This window comes from Boleophthalmus pectinirostris, unplaced genomic scaffold (genome assembly GCF_026225935.1).
Source record: "Boleophthalmus pectinirostris isolate CB_2022bp ecotype Guang Dong unplaced genomic scaffold, ASM2622593v1 HiC_scaffold_8, whole genome shotgun sequence".
NCBI classification, from domain to species: Eukaryota; Metazoa; Chordata; class Actinopteri; order Gobiiformes; family Gobiidae; genus Boleophthalmus; species Boleophthalmus pectinirostris.
Genome location: NW_026571515.1, coordinates 31,278,522 through 31,295,972, shown reverse-complemented (window position 1 = coordinate 31,295,972; position 17,451 = coordinate 31,278,522). Strand labels below are relative to the sequence as shown.

At 36.9% G+C, this 17,451-nt stretch overlaps 1 protein-coding gene across 1 annotated transcript in view; it reads right to left on the bottom strand.

Annotated features, from left to right (window-relative positions):
* dvl1a (dishevelled segment polarity protein 1a) overlaps positions 1-17,451 on the bottom strand; it is a gene marked incomplete at its 5' end in the record, with an annotated part of 36,166 nt that overhangs the window by 11,099 nt on the left and 7,616 nt on the right. The window contains 3 exons of the mRNA XM_055165927.1: positions 3,336-3,454; positions 9,620-9,741; positions 13,785-13,854. Of these exons, the coding sequence (XP_055021902.1) occupies positions 3,336-3,454; positions 9,620-9,741; positions 13,785-13,854 (311 nt within the window). The remainder of the gene's footprint in view (positions 1-3,335; positions 3,455-9,619; positions 9,742-13,784; positions 13,855-17,451) is intronic.

The window sequence follows — 17,451 nt, the reverse complement described above, 5'->3', positions numbered from 1 at the left end:
GCAAGATAGATAAGTTTAAAGCCATAAGGTGGAACATTTTAGGCAAAGCATGAACATCTCCCAGGAGACAAACAGATGCTGAGGTCACCACCAGAAAAGATACAAAGAGCACCTCCATGAGAAGACAGGCAAACAGATAAGATAGACAACCCTTTATTATTTGTCTCTCTAAATCTTCAAAGCTCAAAATAATCTTGTGATGTGACCACATTGTGACGTCATGGTGAGGTAGTTGTCAAGTTAGCAGCTACATTTTATATTAAATTCAGTAGAGATTTACAATTCTAGAGTGGAAATTATCTAAATGATTCTAGTGAAACTCTATGGAGTTCAAAAACATAGTCCTGTATTACCACCTAACTTCACAACTTGAACAGAGAGTTTTCCGTTTGAGGGAAGACCTGCAAATCTGCAAATCAAAACAAAACAAAACAAAACAAAAACAAAACTCTGGGTATGTTTTTGATGAGGAGTCAGCATTCTAACATAAATCCAAAAATAGAGTAATATGGGCCCTTTAACCTCTTGCCAAATTGTTATTATTTAACATACACATTTTTTTCTGTTTATAAAATAGAATTGGGCCTCCATACTACGTAAATCCCATACTGTTACTTGATGCTTCAGAATTTCTTAGTGTAGTGACATCTATAACCACAACAAATTGTAAAATCGATGAATGTTGACATCCCTTGTAAATGCTGGGCCAAAATGAGACAACTGAATTAGTTAAGTGTGGGACTGGTTAGATTTATGGACCACTAAATCAGCAGTGAACTACAGAGCTCCCACAATTCCCCTGGTGCCTTTTGCCTCTTAATTAACACACGAAGAAAAGAAAACTGACGGAGCATCGTATGAGGTGAATATGACAATTATTTTTTCAATGGAGATGAATAAACAGGAAGAAAGTTAAAATTCATTAGACTGGGTATTTTTAACACGTAACTGATTCTGAATACACAAACACAATGCAATGATAACATTGGCCACATATTGAAGTCCCAGCGTATTGTAACACAGCCATTCCCCAAGGATGCAGCAGAGTACATGCCTAATCCACTCCCAGCTCAAGAGATGGCTGTGTCCTCTGCTTGAGCCTTATGGTGGCCTAATAATTGAGCCCACATAAATAATGAGTATTTGGGTAATGAGCCTAGAGCACAGGATGCAAAGAGGCAGGCTGGCTGTGAAGAGGGGAACAAGAGAGGAGACACACAACAAGCGCCTGGTCTCTGGCAAAACAAAAACAAACTCATTTAGAGAAAGTATTAAGTGCGTGACAAGGACAGCAATAGACTGGAGTGGGCTTCCAGTTTACATGGCGGGTTCTACAGCAGCTTGTTTTTGCACAGTGCTGACAAATACAGGCTCTTAATTAAGGAGGTGAAATCATGAAAATCCCACATTATTAGACTTGCAATGTGAAATTATTGCAATACTGTGGGTGGTATAAGATATTATGGAAACAATGGTACTTACGTATTTTATAAAATGGCATTGATCTGGTGTAATCATAATTGTCATATTTCAGGAGATTCAAGTGTTTATTAAAGGTGGGAGGCCTGGCTTTATTCTTGTAGAGATGTCACATAATGAAAATCCCACAGTCTTAAGCACATAATAAGTTTAATGCAGTACTGTGGGTGGATTAATGTATTTATTATACCAGAAATGAAAATTATTCCAATCTCATGTAATAATAACTGTAATATGTATGTGATTAATGTATTTCTATGTAGGTCAAAATCACAATAGCAGCTTTACAAAATGTAACCAACAGAAAGAAATAGAAAATTAAACATTAAGTCATCTGTCAATAAAATGTTATTAGATTTATTTATAACTACTAAGGAAAGATACTGGTTGCAATGAAAGTGTGTACACAGTAGTTTACTTTTTCACATTAGTTGCCATGATGTGACTTTTTTTTTGAATTTTGCAGCAACAAAAATGCAACTCATACCCATGACTAGGGATGGTGATATAACGGTTCAAGTATTGTATCGGATAGTATTAGTATCAGACAAAATTGGTATCGGGCCATTTCATCACTCAATACCGATCAATGATCCAAAATAGAAATAGAACAGCATTAATAGGCTAATAAGTTAACACAAACATGTAACAAATGATTTTATCTCTCATGATTTGATCTTGCATATTTTGCTATGATTTTTACAGAAGTGAAAATCTCATTTGTGATCACTACTTTGACTTTGGCTAAATATCAGTATTGACAAATATCAGTTATCGGTCACAGTCGGAGGGCAAATATCAGATATGGGCTCCAAAAAATGCATATCGACCCATCCCTACCCACATGACCTCCCACATATCTTAAACATATCACAAGATGCCAATGATATCATTAAAACACAGAGTGAAAGACTAGCAAACCCTCTCATAAACCATAATAAGGTCCTTCAGGGATAAAATATAAATATTAGACCATTTGGATAAAAGAGGTTTTTGTAATGTTCCATCCAACAGAGCACCAGCTGACAGTCAGTCATAAGTCAAAAGCAACATCACCATTAATTATCAGGGCACAAAAGGGCAATTGTTAGGCAAGACTGAAAACACCAAAAATACCCAATCACAAAACACACTCACATACACTCACGTGGCCTTGTACTTCCTCTTTCACAGTTCATCTGTCAAATAACCTCAGTGCAGTATGTGTCAGCCACAGTTTAAATCATATTTAAATTTTTTGGGAAAATACAAAACAAACTTCCTATTAACAAGATGACTGTAAAGACCTTTTCTGATTTCTGAGAACAGAGCCATTTAAGGTAGCAACAAATTATTTTAGTAGTCGACTTGTCATCAGTTAATTTTTCGATCATTTGACTAGTCCAACAAAACTACATAAGGGTAGAAATATGCTGACGGCATACTCCTTAATTTTGTTCTGTTATAAACTATATTTTTGTATGGGTTTTAGTCTGTATTTATGTATTTATGTGATGCACTTTGGTCAGCTGAAATAGTTTTAAATGTGCTATATAAATAAACTTCAATTGAATAGGACAAGTCAAAATGATGATCAAAATATGTCTAAGATTATTTTTATAGTAACGATTAGTGGATTCATTCGCAGTAAAGCCAGTGGCACATACAGATGCAGAGAGTAGAATGAAACAGAAGACTCAGTGACTTTCCTTACTTTGAAGCCGATGATGTGATAACCATATTGAAGTATCAGCAGGCCAAGCATAGTAGATTAACAATATTGTATGGAGCTGAGTGAGAGGTGGTGAAACGTAATCAGTTTGAAATGAGTCGATAATGTGATTATTGAGGATGCATCTGCTGCTGATCAGACTCACGTTCAGTCTCTCTGGCTCTTCTCCGTGCGCGCTCCCTCTCTCTCTCTCTGCGATGGCTCAGCAGAGACTCTGTGCCTGTCTCTGTGTCCAGGCCGTCCCGACTACTCACTGCATTGGCACTGTAAAACAACACAACAACTTCAGTTACATATATATTAGGGAACCTTGTAAAATGAAGCAAATAAAACAGTGAGTATTTTGTGACCACATTGTTTGCAGGTTGCATTCATTGTAAAGTTTAAAGCAAGGTTGTGAAATAAATGGCTTCATGGATACTAATACTGACAGTGACACTAAAACTATTGAAAGTACTGTAGATAGTCATTTGAACAAGTATTGAATGGCATCAGCATAAAAAAAACAAAATTGTACCTTTTCAGAATAGTTTACAATGCTCTGTATCTGCATAAAAACTGATATTGAAATCAATCAGCTTTTGGTGTGATTAAGGTTACAATCTCTTTCAAATTAGTTTTTTGGAATGTCTATGTACCTATTTAAGACATAAAAAATCTATCCATATTTTTTTTTTATTATACTGGAAAACATTTGTGGTAGTGATAGTAGTTAATAGACATTAAGTATAACAGTTGACTTGATCTCACACTATTGATTTGCTTAATTTTCCTTAAAATAGAGAAATAATATAGCATCCCTCTCTGCATTTTTTACATTATCACACATTAGAAAGTGAACACAACTTATTAACATGATCTCTCTTTCACACAGAGGCTCACTTTTCCTAAAGCTGTGCGTGGGTAAGGGAGTAACTGTTTCAAATTCAGTGCCTCTGGTCACTGTCGCAGGTTCATTGTTGAGAAGTACATGGTGTATTTTCTATGAAGTGTCCTAATGACCAGACCCACTGGAGGAGCAGTTCTCCATAACACAGGCTTTAATGAGACCTACTGAAGGGCCAGATGGTGCCTGTACACGGACAGAGAGGAGACTGACAAATCACATTTAAGGAGAAGATGTGGTCAGGTGCGCCGAGCTCAGCATATAAGCATGACACAGGGTGAGACATGAGTGACACATGGGTGACACAGGGGTAGAGGTGATGTGGGAGGAGTCTGGGATCAGAAGGGGTGGGGTAGAGGGCTGAACTTCTGTCACTACAAACACCATGGTTGCCAGTCAAATTATTTGCACAAATGCTGGGCAAAAAATTCAAAAAACAGGTTATCATTAAATTAAATGAAAATTGTGATTTTTAATAAATATGCAGTATGTCCGGAACTATCCAGAGCAGGATGCAAAATGCTGATGAAGGAAAAACTCTCTTTTAAAAAAGCACAATGTAACATTTTTGATACACTATGGAGAATTTTAAGTGAGTTCCATAGTATGGCAATAAACTTATCTATCTCCATGGAGACAAGCAAGTGATGCCTTCAGGCCAAATTAGAGGTTGAATCTGTAGAGAAGTGACCCCACTCACTGTAAGAAAACAAGATAGATAAATTGAATGCTATACTATGGAACATTCTAAACAAAGCAAGAGAAAAGTTACATACTGCACCTTTAAATGAGGGCAGAAAGCAACATTTTAGCACTATTATGATTACTTTTACAATCAATTCCCCTTTTGAACAAAAGATTATCCCTCACCCTTGGGAAATCAGTGTCAGCTCTGTAACTGCACTGAGTGAAAAAAAAGTCCCATTGTACAGAGGTTATTTGAACTTTAATTATTTTGTTTCTCTAAAGATTGAATGCCTTTTGATTTAAAATGTATATTATAGACTGTAATGTTTTCATGTCTAAACAATATATAATGCCTCTGGATATATTTTTGACATATTCATTTTCGTCAGTATCACCCCTACACCTCTGAGCCTCCCTGAAACATGAGGCAGCTGGGAACTAGCCTCACCCCTGTCAAAGTGTCACCCGCTGTGAGGAAGGAATGCACCTCGCACTGTTCACCTGCGTCAATAACCAGACCACTGCACACACTCTCTGTTTCTCTGTTATTCTTCTTTTCTGAACACATGGACACCCAACACATACTAGTATATATAAACAAACAAGCAAGGGCACGAATCACCAAAGTGCTGTGAACTGTGGAGGGAGATCAGAGAAAAATTGACAAGTCATAATGTCTTAATGATGTTGAGATTATGAGATTATCAAATGATATGTTTGCAATCAATGGCGTACAATTTTTGAGATTCAACAAGTATCACAAAAGTGAATGGACTGTAATACTAACTATAAAAGGGTTGCTCTATCCCTTTTTATTACTTGAAAGGTTGAACACAGTTTATATTCTTGTTTTTTGGGGGGGGCTTTTACAAAAATGTGACAAAATCTTAGAAAGATTTCAACATACGCTTGTTCAATTAAAATTTTTAATTGGCTAATTTTGCAGCATTTTCAGATTGTATATTTATTATTATTAACAATTTATACCCTATTTAAATTTTCTCAATATTATATTATTACTAGTTCCACATGTCCACACTCTTCAAAACAAATAAATCCTGAAATCCTTATCTGATTTTTAATACCCTATAAAGGTCTGTTGACAAATCAGTGGGAGTAGCTAGTACAGCCCTGGTCAATAAGGACAATAAAAAACAAATCAGTTGTATTGAAATATTGACATTTACATTGGCCCAGCAGGGATTGTTCTGGCAGGATGAAGATGTATGCATTTATAACAGTATGTACAGTGTTCACACAGCTGCTTATGAGAATAGAGAGCTGTGGGAGATAGGACACAGCAGGAGGCATGCTCAGACCAGACTCAGACAAGCAGTGCACCTGGACTGGGCTTCAGGGAGTGTATAATAATAAGATGTGGGACATTATAATTTGGCAGATCATAATGAAATTGATGTTTTGATGATAATGAAATTGATGTTTTGATGATGTGTAAAATTTGAATACTGAATTTAGCATTAATAATTAAATAAAATAAATTATCAAACAAACAAACAAATAAATACACACACTCTAATATATATATATATATATATATATATATATATATATATATATATATATATATATATATATATATATATAATGCTACATTCATACCATATTCCAAACAACTGTACAACAACTCTTATGTAATAGATAACCTACTGTAATGTCAATCACTATTTAATCTTTGCACTGTTTCTCCTTACGACGTCTTGTATATAGCTGAGACATATATTTGTATTACTGTATTTCTATTTTTTTTACTTGTAAATCAGTCATTTTTGGAACTTATTTTAAATGTATCAGCACCATTTATATTTTTTGCTCTTTGTTATTATATTATATTGTGATGTGTGAGCTACTGTGTTCAAATAGTTTCTCTTGTGGATCAATAAACTTTGTCTAAATCTAATCTAAATCTATTGAAATAATACAGAAAAATATCAGGATCTCTTATCAATATTGCCCATCCATGTCCTGTATAATCAAGTACATTCAGTGTCTGTGTCTGTGGTGGAGAGAGGGGAGATTATTGATGTGGAGGCTGCTCGTCTGCTGGCCCAGGTCGGCAGATTCAGCGGGAGATTATCCAAGGCGCGGGACGGCAGCTGTGAACAAACGGCACCCTTTTTAAATCCCCCGCTCCCCCTCTCCCCCACTGCCCCGTCCCCTCCTGGGAAATGTAGATGTGCGCTTTTAATGTTGCTTAATCCGGATTACCAGGCAGCCGCACAAGAGCTGTGTCCATTCTCAGACAAAACCACCTATTCTCTGTGTGCATCAAATACAGCCATTCAGGCCTGCAAACACATGAAATGCATGAATAAAGCAAAAAAGGGAATAAAGTGGTAATAATATTTGAGCTACTTTCAGACCAGCGGTTAAGACTTGGGAGTTTGGGGAGTTGTTTTAGAAAGGAAAACCACTCGCTACAGGGATTTTACTGACTGATTCTGTGAGAGCAAAGCCTCCTGCACAAACAGAAAGGAAGGCAGTGGGAGGGAGGGGAGCAGGGGAAATGACGTATAGCAGAACATGGGCTGGTACGTTATTATGCTTATCCACAAGGGGGCGATAATCAGAGCGCAAACAGCCCAAGAACAATAAAACCATCAGAGGAGCTGACAGGCAAAACAGCAGGAGCGGTCCATAGAGGGCGAAGTGAGCCATGGTGTCAGGCAGAGGATAAAGACATACTCACACATGACAGATCGCATGTTCTGAATATAGAGTGTGCGCATACTGCTGTGGAACTGCACCGGCAGCTACCCCCGCCCCCGCCCCCCTCCTCCCCCGCTGCCCCCTCCTCCCCCCTTTCACTCTCTCCCCCCCACCGAGGGCCTATATTTAGCCCGGGCCTTCTCCTCACAAGGTCCAGTGATATTCTCCAGTGCCACAGTCCACGGCCAAGTCTCACTCAATAACTTAGGTTCACAACTAGGTTCACATATGAGCTTGTAGTGTCAGTAATTATGTATTTTCTGTGTGTAAAAATGGGGAACATAAGCAAACTGTTTCACAAATACATAAAAGTCTGTTGAAAAATCTGCCGAAAGAGTCTATTACAACTAGTACGGCTGCATAATTTTGTAGCAAAGTAAGTATTGCAATTGCGATTAGATTTGCAATATATATATAAAAGTTGAGTGTAAAGTCTGTTACACACATATAAACAACTCCAGCAGCATTATCATTTGAGAGAAGACTGAAATATGAACTGATTAACTAATACAAGTTTCACATAAATTTTGTTCTTTACAGAGGACATTCTATTACTTGAATAATTGCAGTCTTTGCATTTGATAATTGCGCCAACTCAAATTTAGATTGTCATATATAATTACAACCTTTGTCAAAGTGGTACAGGACAGTTACAAGAAGCGAGCCCATTCCATATCTGTGCATGTAGGTGCCCGTATTTATGAATTTCCTTTGTGTAAAAATGAGAGATATCAATCAAATAAATATAACCTTTATAAAAGTGACAGCAGCCATTTATAGCCATATAACCAGGACAATTACTTTAATGTTGCACAATGTAATTTTGCAGTTCTTTGCTTGTCTCCATGGAGATGTTATTGTTTTACCTCCATATTTATCTCCATGAAGACAAGCAGGAAACATCAAAGGCCAAAATATGGGTCAAATTTTTGGAGAGGAGACCCAGTTCACAAAGCAGTGAGAATTAATATAGTATTTTTCAGCAATACTAATGGCTGTCATTTAATAAATGCAAGACTGATAAGTTTGATGTCATACTGTGAAACATCCCTGGCTAAACACGCCTATCTCCATGGAGACAAGCAGGTGGCAAACCCTCCTCCAGAAAAGTTACAGTTAAGTAGTGTACGAATTTCATATGTGAGCTTATAGGTGGTAGCCTTAGAGTGTGGCCATATATTTCCTTTTATCTGAGGAGGAGGGAGGAGGACCACAGTATGGATGAGTGCTTCTAGTTATTGAGTACAAAGAGCTTTCTCAGTGCCAGTATTTGCCTGAAGGTGGTTTTGCAATGAAGGCTATTTTGAGAATCAGCAGTGCCGCTATCATACAGCTCATATGCGCACTTACATTGACGAGGACATTTTTTATTTCACATGGGTGGGCACCGAAGGAGTACACATACAAGTGGGAATCACACCCCAGCGTCGCACACTTTAACACGTATTCGATGCCATATTCGCTCGCAGCTTCCTACACCTCCACACATTCCCATTCAGTCCCTGATTAGCACCTACTAAAGCACGCTGGGAAATAAAAGGGTCAACCGTGCTCTTGATTCCATCTGCCTATAAGCTCATGTGTAATTGAGCATTTTCAACAATAGGGCTGCATACGAATGAATCTTTTAGTGGTTGACAGGTCAGCAATTATTTTTTGATTAACTGATAGTCACATGATTCATTTTATTATAAATGTACTGAAGGTGTTTAACTATAGAGAATAATTGCAAAATATGAATATGTATTATTGATGAAAATCCAATATTGTTATTCGTTTTGATGTTTTCCTTTATTAATGCCATTAGTTTTGTTATAAAAAGGGATTTTCATGTGTTTCAGAGTGTAAATAGTAAAAAAAAAAATATATATATATATATATATAAAAATATATATATATATATATTTTTTTTTTATAGTCCACAATTAGTCCATTAAATGCTGCAGCCCTAATTCGAAGCCATATTCACTCACAGCTCCATTCACTCCTATTCAATCCCTGATTTGCATGTACTAAAGCACGCTGGGAAATAAGCAGGTCAAATGTGTGCTGGATACCGTCTGCCTACAAGCTCATGTGTGTAATTGTGCATATACCATACAATGACACACTGTAATCAGGCTACTTACTGAAAAGAGGGGGGCCGAGAGTCGCCTATGCCCCCTGTTCTCTCCAGAGGTGGGGGCAGCTCTGGGTGACTCTCAGTGCACTGGGATCCTCCGTCTGAGTGGGTGCTCTCTGCCAGGACCAACTGAGAAGAGACAAGAAGGAGAGAAGAGTTTTTACTACACTTTTAGCATACTTAGCAGCCAGGCAAACTGTAGTAAATATTTGTCAATTCGTACAGACCCCTTATAGAGTAGAGAGAAAGACGGAAAGCAAAAACAACTTAATATACCCAGAACTAGAAACACAGATATGCTATATTTTAGATGGTGTATCAGACTTATATTTAGACTTTACGGCTCTGTATTACACAAAATTAATTTCTTTCTTCTAAGCTTTAAGTCATGTTATAATATTGTTGCCTCATCAAAAACATACCCAGAGTTCTGTTCACACAAGTCTGAGTAATCCTGCTTTATTAGTTTGTCTGCATCTTCAAAGCTCATAATGTTCTGTTCCGCCTTGTGATGTCATGTAGTTGTAGTATTCAAGTTAACAGCTACCTTTTACCTTTTGTTCAGTAAAGATAGGTAATTAAAGGGCTGAAATTATCCAGGTGATTCTAGTGAAGGTGTATGGAGTTTAAAAACACAGAGGAGCACTTGCTGTAGTACCACATGACATCACAAGGTGGAACAGTGTTTTCCATTTAAGAAAATAACTCCTAATTATGCAGGGTCTGTGTGTTAAACATGTGTGAACAAAACAAAACACAACTCCTGGTATGTTTATGATAAGAAAATTACATTACAAAACAGATCATAAAAGCGTAATATAGGCCCTTAAACTGACCTGACTGTCAAAATTACAATTGTTTATACTTAAGAGCAGTGTTGTCGTGCTGTTGGATAAATATAGAAGAATAATGGAGCTTGTCACTAATAAAGCTCAACATTTGTGGTTTATTAGTCTATCAGCCAAACATTGGTAGATTTCCATTTTGGCTAGAAACACACTAGACTAGCTACTTGGCCAGTTGGATAATACAACTAAAAATGAAATATGTGCTAAAATGACCACATACAAAAATATACAGTAAAATTATGGCAAGTAAGGTTGTTAAACAAACTGTAATAAAACATATCTCAGCTATATTAGAAGACAATGTTTTTCTGATCTTGATCTGTATCAGAACAATAAAACCAAACCACATAATAACATTTAAAAACATACAGTATTTTATGTTGAACTACTATGTTGAGTACTAACTATTGTAGTGTATAAACTGAGTGTGATTAATCATTCTTGTGGTATCGAAATCACAACAGAGAATCAAGTCTGCTAATGAAATCAAGTTTGAAATGTTTAGACAAGACTAATGCCTAATGAAATCCCTTATTGTCTGGTAGTATTTGAAATGGATTTACCGCAATGTCCACTGAGCAAAAATGTGAATGGCAAACCCTGAACATAATTAATAACAGGATAATGACCCTTCCCTTCATCTGAATGCATGAGAAGTATTATTGCACAATCTTAAAACAACCAATACATGTCAGTGCAGTCATCAGAAGAGAAAGGAAATCAGATGCAACAGAAAAGTCACAAACGGCCATAGCCACAGTTTTCTCTGAGTGTCACTACAAAGGCTGCACAATGACCCCAGATGTAGACTTCCTTTCATCTGTGCAGGCAAAATGAAAGTGAAAGTGTGTGACAATTTATGCTGTGATTATTCTAATGTGAGCTCGGACACTCGCAAAGCCATAGTAAACAGTGGAATATTTTATGCGGCTACATTTGTAAAGAATCAAACCGAATTTTCCACTCTTTCTGATACTGTTTGTTGTGGTGGTCTTTGAGATACATCACTACAATTTCTAGTGTGTTTCTCTGGCTGATTCTGGTTTCATGTGGGTCTTCTTCTGTATTGTTTATGTTTAATTTAGAGACAATTGTACTTAGGTTTTGTTATTTAAAAAAAAAAAAAATTCTAGGTACTTGAAGTATTTTAAACCTAGTATAATCTTGTTTTTGTGTTAGATCTGGTGGGACTCTGAAAGACAAATATTATTTATAGGTAGTACTAAGTGTGAAATGTTTGAGAACCACTGCTCTGGTGTGATGACAATTTAGGGCTAGTAAAATTACTATTGGTAAAATGTAGTATTTTGGTGGTGTAGTCACTGATTGGCCCTTGTCCCTTATTAAGAAACATCTACAGATTTTCCTTTATGATACTTGACAATCAAAAAAGTGTTTTCAGTGATGCCAAACCCTCAGGTGTATAGGGAGGAGTCTTATTTCCTATATCGATTATATGGCATTATCCATCATAAGTCCTATATTATGCAGAATTGACTGTTTTAGCCATGTTATGATGCTGTTACCTCCTCAAAATATTTTCCACCTTGTAATGTCATGAAATAGTAGTTTTCAAGTTACAACCCTTAGTTCAATAGAGATGGGCAATTCCAGGGATGAAATCCCACAAATGATACTAGTGAAGGTGTATGGAGGTTAAAAACACAGTGGAGCACTTCCTTCTTCTCACTACCATAGTGTGTAAAATGTATTTACCAGCAGCAGTTTGTTCCACTGCTTGAAATTGTTTTGCTAATGGATTTCTATGGACATTTTGCAGACTTGCATCAACATAATGGATTTTTCCAATAACATTTTTTTATGTTATTTCCAAGCTCCGCTCTAATGTTTCTGTCCAACTACACCACACAATTTACAGAGTAACAACTGGATAATATGATATCTTCACCTTTCCTCTTTAACAATAAAACACTAAAATCATATATTGTGGAATGCTACAGTGTAATTACAGCCTATATCAATAATCCTAACAATGTAACTGTGACAGAATGGTCCTCAAGCTGAGAGCTAGTTGCACAGATCTAAGCTTTTGTTGTCACTGAGGAACTCTATGGCTACTATTGTGTGAGTGATTTTGACCTCTGACCTTCACTAATGCACAGCCACACTTGAGTAATAGAATACAATTTTCTTTAAAAATCAATAAAGCGTGAACATAATACAGCTCTGTGCACTTTGTTGATTAAAGGGGCAGTTTTATTACAGCTTGTCAAATGTTGTTTGAAGCTGATGAAGTGCTCCCACTGAAACAAGACTGAAAGTAATATTATAATATACAACATGTGGAACAAATCTTTTAAAATGTAAATGCATCTAATTATACTGCTGCCTGACTTGATGTTTAGATGTGTGTTTCAGTCCATTTTTCACAAACACTTAAAGATGCATTATGTAACTTTTCTGGTGAAAGGTCCATGAAAGGCCAGCCACTTGTTTCCATGGAGATGTTATTGCTCTGCCTGGAATGTTCAACAGAATTGCATTAATTGCAGATCTGTGGAGAGTTGCCCACTCTCACAGAAAGAATGCATGTTTTTTCTTTTCTCTTCTTAAAAATCAAATACATAAAAATTGCTGTAATTGAATAAATGCAAGATATAAACAGCCCCACCAGAAAAGTTACATAATACAAACGTATAAATACAATGCGCTTTTCACTGACATATTACAAAGACGCTTTACAGAGCATTATTCAGCATTATTCATTCACTCTATACCTGGTGATGGTAACCTACTATTGTAGCCATAGCTGCCCTGGGGCAGACTGACAGAAGCACGGCTGCTGTGCCAATCGGTGCCATCGGTCCCTCCGACCACCACCATCACTCAAGCACACACCACTTTCATATTGTACATTGTTGCTGCACTGCTGTCATTGTCATTCATTGCCATTCCTAACCTGATGTACACATGCTGGAGATTATACATGCTTCATTGTCCAACATAATGCTTGCACAAGTCCATTACTTCTAGTGTTTCAAATGATGATAGTGTAAGTGGATTTCCCTTTTCTGTTCCATACAACTTATATAATTACTATTTTTTAACAAGCTGATCATGTCAGTAGTATGTAGGTGGTGACTGTCTGTAGGGTTCTTAAAGCCAAGTGGAGTATTTTTACACTAATGGACTCACTTAGAGCGAGTGGGGCTGACATAAAGGTGAAGAGTGACTCTAATTCTCATAGGAGGCGTTTCACTGTTGCATTTACATGATCCACAAGTGCTCTACATAACTGCAGTGTGAGCCGCAGCTGCAGAGCCAGGCAGCCGGCCAACAGGGGGACCCATCCATCTCACTTACCCAGGACACCACTCGCCCGTTGAAGCAGGGCAGCTTGGCGTTGTCATCGGAAATCTCCTCTTTGACAACCCTGGGGAGGAGACAGAGACACAGTCAGACATAGCAGAGAGCAGAGAGCAGGAGAGGAGGAAAGGCGGAGAGGAGGAGAGGGTACAGAGCACACACACTGCAGGATGGATACTATTCCATATCCCTGGTTCAGCTGACACACACACACAGTTTAGAGTTTTGAGTTTTCATGTTGAGTTTCCATGCTACTAAGGATTGCAATAATTAGTCCACTAATCAAATGGTGACTAGCTGACTATGATAATCATTGCTGTATATTGATCATCGTAATTGTTATCTGGACTATTGCGGTAAGATACATCTTATTGGTTATATTGGTGTTCCTATACACTATCTCACTAATCAAGTTATCTGGACTACAGTATACAGATTCTAAAACACATAGATCTCACACTAGATCAAAATGTCAAAAACAATTTCTCATTTTTGTCAAAATACACTTCATGCATAAAGATTCTATTTAGATGTCTTGAGGCACCATATTTCAATCTCCAAAATCTGTTCAGTACACAAGAAGTACATTATGAATTAAGGGGAAGGGGTAAATTTAAAACAAAATCAGTGAGAAGTACCAGGAAAAGCATGTGTGTATCTGTGTGGGGTATATATATATATATATATATATATATATATATATATATATATATATATATATATATATATATATATATATATATATATATATATATATATATGGGTGTATGTGTGCATGTATGTATGCATGTGTATGTGTATATATATGCGTACAGTACAAAATGCATACAAAATTATATTTTGTATGCTCCTTTTCGAGAAATGTGCTTTTCTGTTGTTATATGATTATTGTTTCTCTCTTGGCACAAACTCGAAATAAAAATGAATCAAAACTTTACTGATAATGTAATGTGATTGATAATGTAATTAAATGGTCTCAGTGTGCAGTGTAAAATTAATTTCCTGGAGACTGACCCTAACCTTAACCATAAGCACTACTTGCCTTAAAGGTGCATTGTGTAACTTTTCTGGTGGAGGGTCAGCTGCACCACCTGCTTTTCTCCATGGAGATGTGTGGCATTAAACATTTTTATCATCATGGAGATCAAACCAGGCCAACTACTGGTCAGATGTCTGGAGAGGCAACACGCTCACAAGTCAGAATGACAGTTTTTTAAAGGTATTTTTGAGCAATAAAACCACCTGGAACTGAATAAATGTAAGGTAGATCTGTTTAATGTCATATTGTGGAACAGTCGAAGCAGAGCAATGATATCCATAGAAACAAGAAGGTGATGAACATCTAACCAAAAAAAGTTACACCTTTAAACCTTAACCAAGTTAACCAATAACTAAACTTAAACCATGATGTTAATTTAATAATAAAAGATTTAAGGCAAATTTCATGGGACCTAATTTTTGTCCCCATAAAAGAAGAGGCAGGTCTCCATTATGCGACTGTGTGTGTGTGTACACATTTTAGTGCCCACAACCCACCCACAGACACAGACACTCTCTAGTCACATTTTCCACATGGCTCTGAAGCTGCTTTGGAGGTAGTCTTAATGAGCGGTAGCACTGCTGCTCTGGGCTACGCTCTATCAGTGATTTATACTGGTTACACTAGCCACTACAGGGTGATAAGGGCAGCTTAATCTGACAAGGACAAGCTCATAAATCAGTAAACCTCTGGAGTATGAAAAGCATTATTCACAGCTGACAGACACAAGTCAAAAATCACACTTAATTATATATATGTCACACACACTGACTGCTACAATGATGTCACGATATGTGAACTAGGGTTGTCAAACATATCAAAAATCAGATACTAATCAATACTAATGCCAATAATCTATATAGGCTAATACTCATTTGAGAAAGAATCGATACTTGCATAAATGACATAAAAAGGACAAGTATGAACCTGCCCTGTTTTAGTTTTAGAATAATCTTGAGCTTTATCAGAACTAGTAAGACCATGTAGCAAACTAAAGACTAAATAAAGTACTATCATGTATTGTTGAAAATTACATTATAGTGCCAATTTTTTTTAATTATTATTATTATTTTTTTTTTTTTATCATCATCATGGTGTCAAAATTGGTATAGAGCGTCAAGCCTATTCCTTAGTATAAAAATTAATATTTATATATTATATATAGTCATACCTTTTGCATGTATTTGTGTTTCAATGTTAGAGATATACTGCATGGTTTGAGTCCATGTACAAAGATAATGTCTGTTTAATCACTGCTCAGGTGAGTACTGCCTGTTGCATACATCTTTATGTGATGTGTATTGATTTAGGCTTACACTAATGTTTGAGTGGGCTGTAAAATCCTGAGCAGTGCGACAACAAGGCGTCAAGCTGTGCGTCGGAGTATTAATAGAGTTATCGGACTTGTCAGCCTGCGTGCATCTTTGGCACTAAATTCTTCACACGAATACTTGAGTTAGCCTCTGACCTCCTGGGACACAGTTCAGGGCAGAGCGGAGAGACACCTGCTCAGCCTGATCAGCCTATGCACCTTACACACACTCTGTTAGGGAGTTAACACCAACGCTAATATGTGCACAAGTCATTATGTGTCTCGATGTTTAAAGACACCTCAGTCACACTTTATAACAACCACTCTTTAATAAGACTTAAAGGTGCATTGTGTAACTTTCTAGTGAAGGGTTTATCACTTTTTTCTATGGAGATGTCTGTCTGGAATGTTCTAGAGTATGACATTTAACAGATCTACCTTATATTTATTCAATTTCAGATGGTTTTGTTGCTCAAAAATACCTAGAAAAACAGGCATTCTGACTGTGAGCGGGGTTGCCTCTCCACAGATCTGACCTGTAACTTGGTCTGGTCTCCATGAAGATAGAAAGTTTTAATACCATACTGTTAAACATTCCAGACAAAGCAACATTTCCATGGAGAAAAGCGGACCCAAGTGACACAATGCATCTTTAATGAAACATGGAAAACTGAAGTTGAGAAGAAACTGTTCAATACGATAGTTAGGGTTTGGAGTTGGGGTATTAATTAAGTAGCAGTTCCAAAGATGGTAGTAGACCTCACTTTAGGAAAGGACTGCTAAAACTGCAAATAGAGTCACGATCCCTATTTTGAATTATTATATTCCAAAGGCTGCAGTTACTAAAATTTTAGGTAATACTATCCGATCTTTTTATGTACAAAATGTGCTCATGATTTAGTTTCTGCATACAAGTTCGGAAGTGCATGGGATTCATATTTTTCCTTTGCTCAAAAATTTAACACTTCAGATTGGATTAAAATGTGCACTGTGAATGAAATACTAGTTGCAAAACATAAACCAACTAATCACTCTGCTTACTGGCTATGCTTATTAGAAGAATACCAAATAGCAAGAATATTTTCTCATTAACCAAAATCCTCCTGCCCTACTTTAGCTTTGGCTTTGAACCTGAAAATGAAGATGACTGGCTTTAAAAGTTAGGAATGAAAAAGCAGATTCTACTGTGCAGGAGGGTCTAACAGTGACTGTGAGGTTTAGTGTTTGGCAGAGATTCCCTGTTACTGAAATGATTAGCCAGGCCAGTGTGTTTGGGCCAGTGGAGGATGGGAGCGGTGGAGGCGATAAAGTGG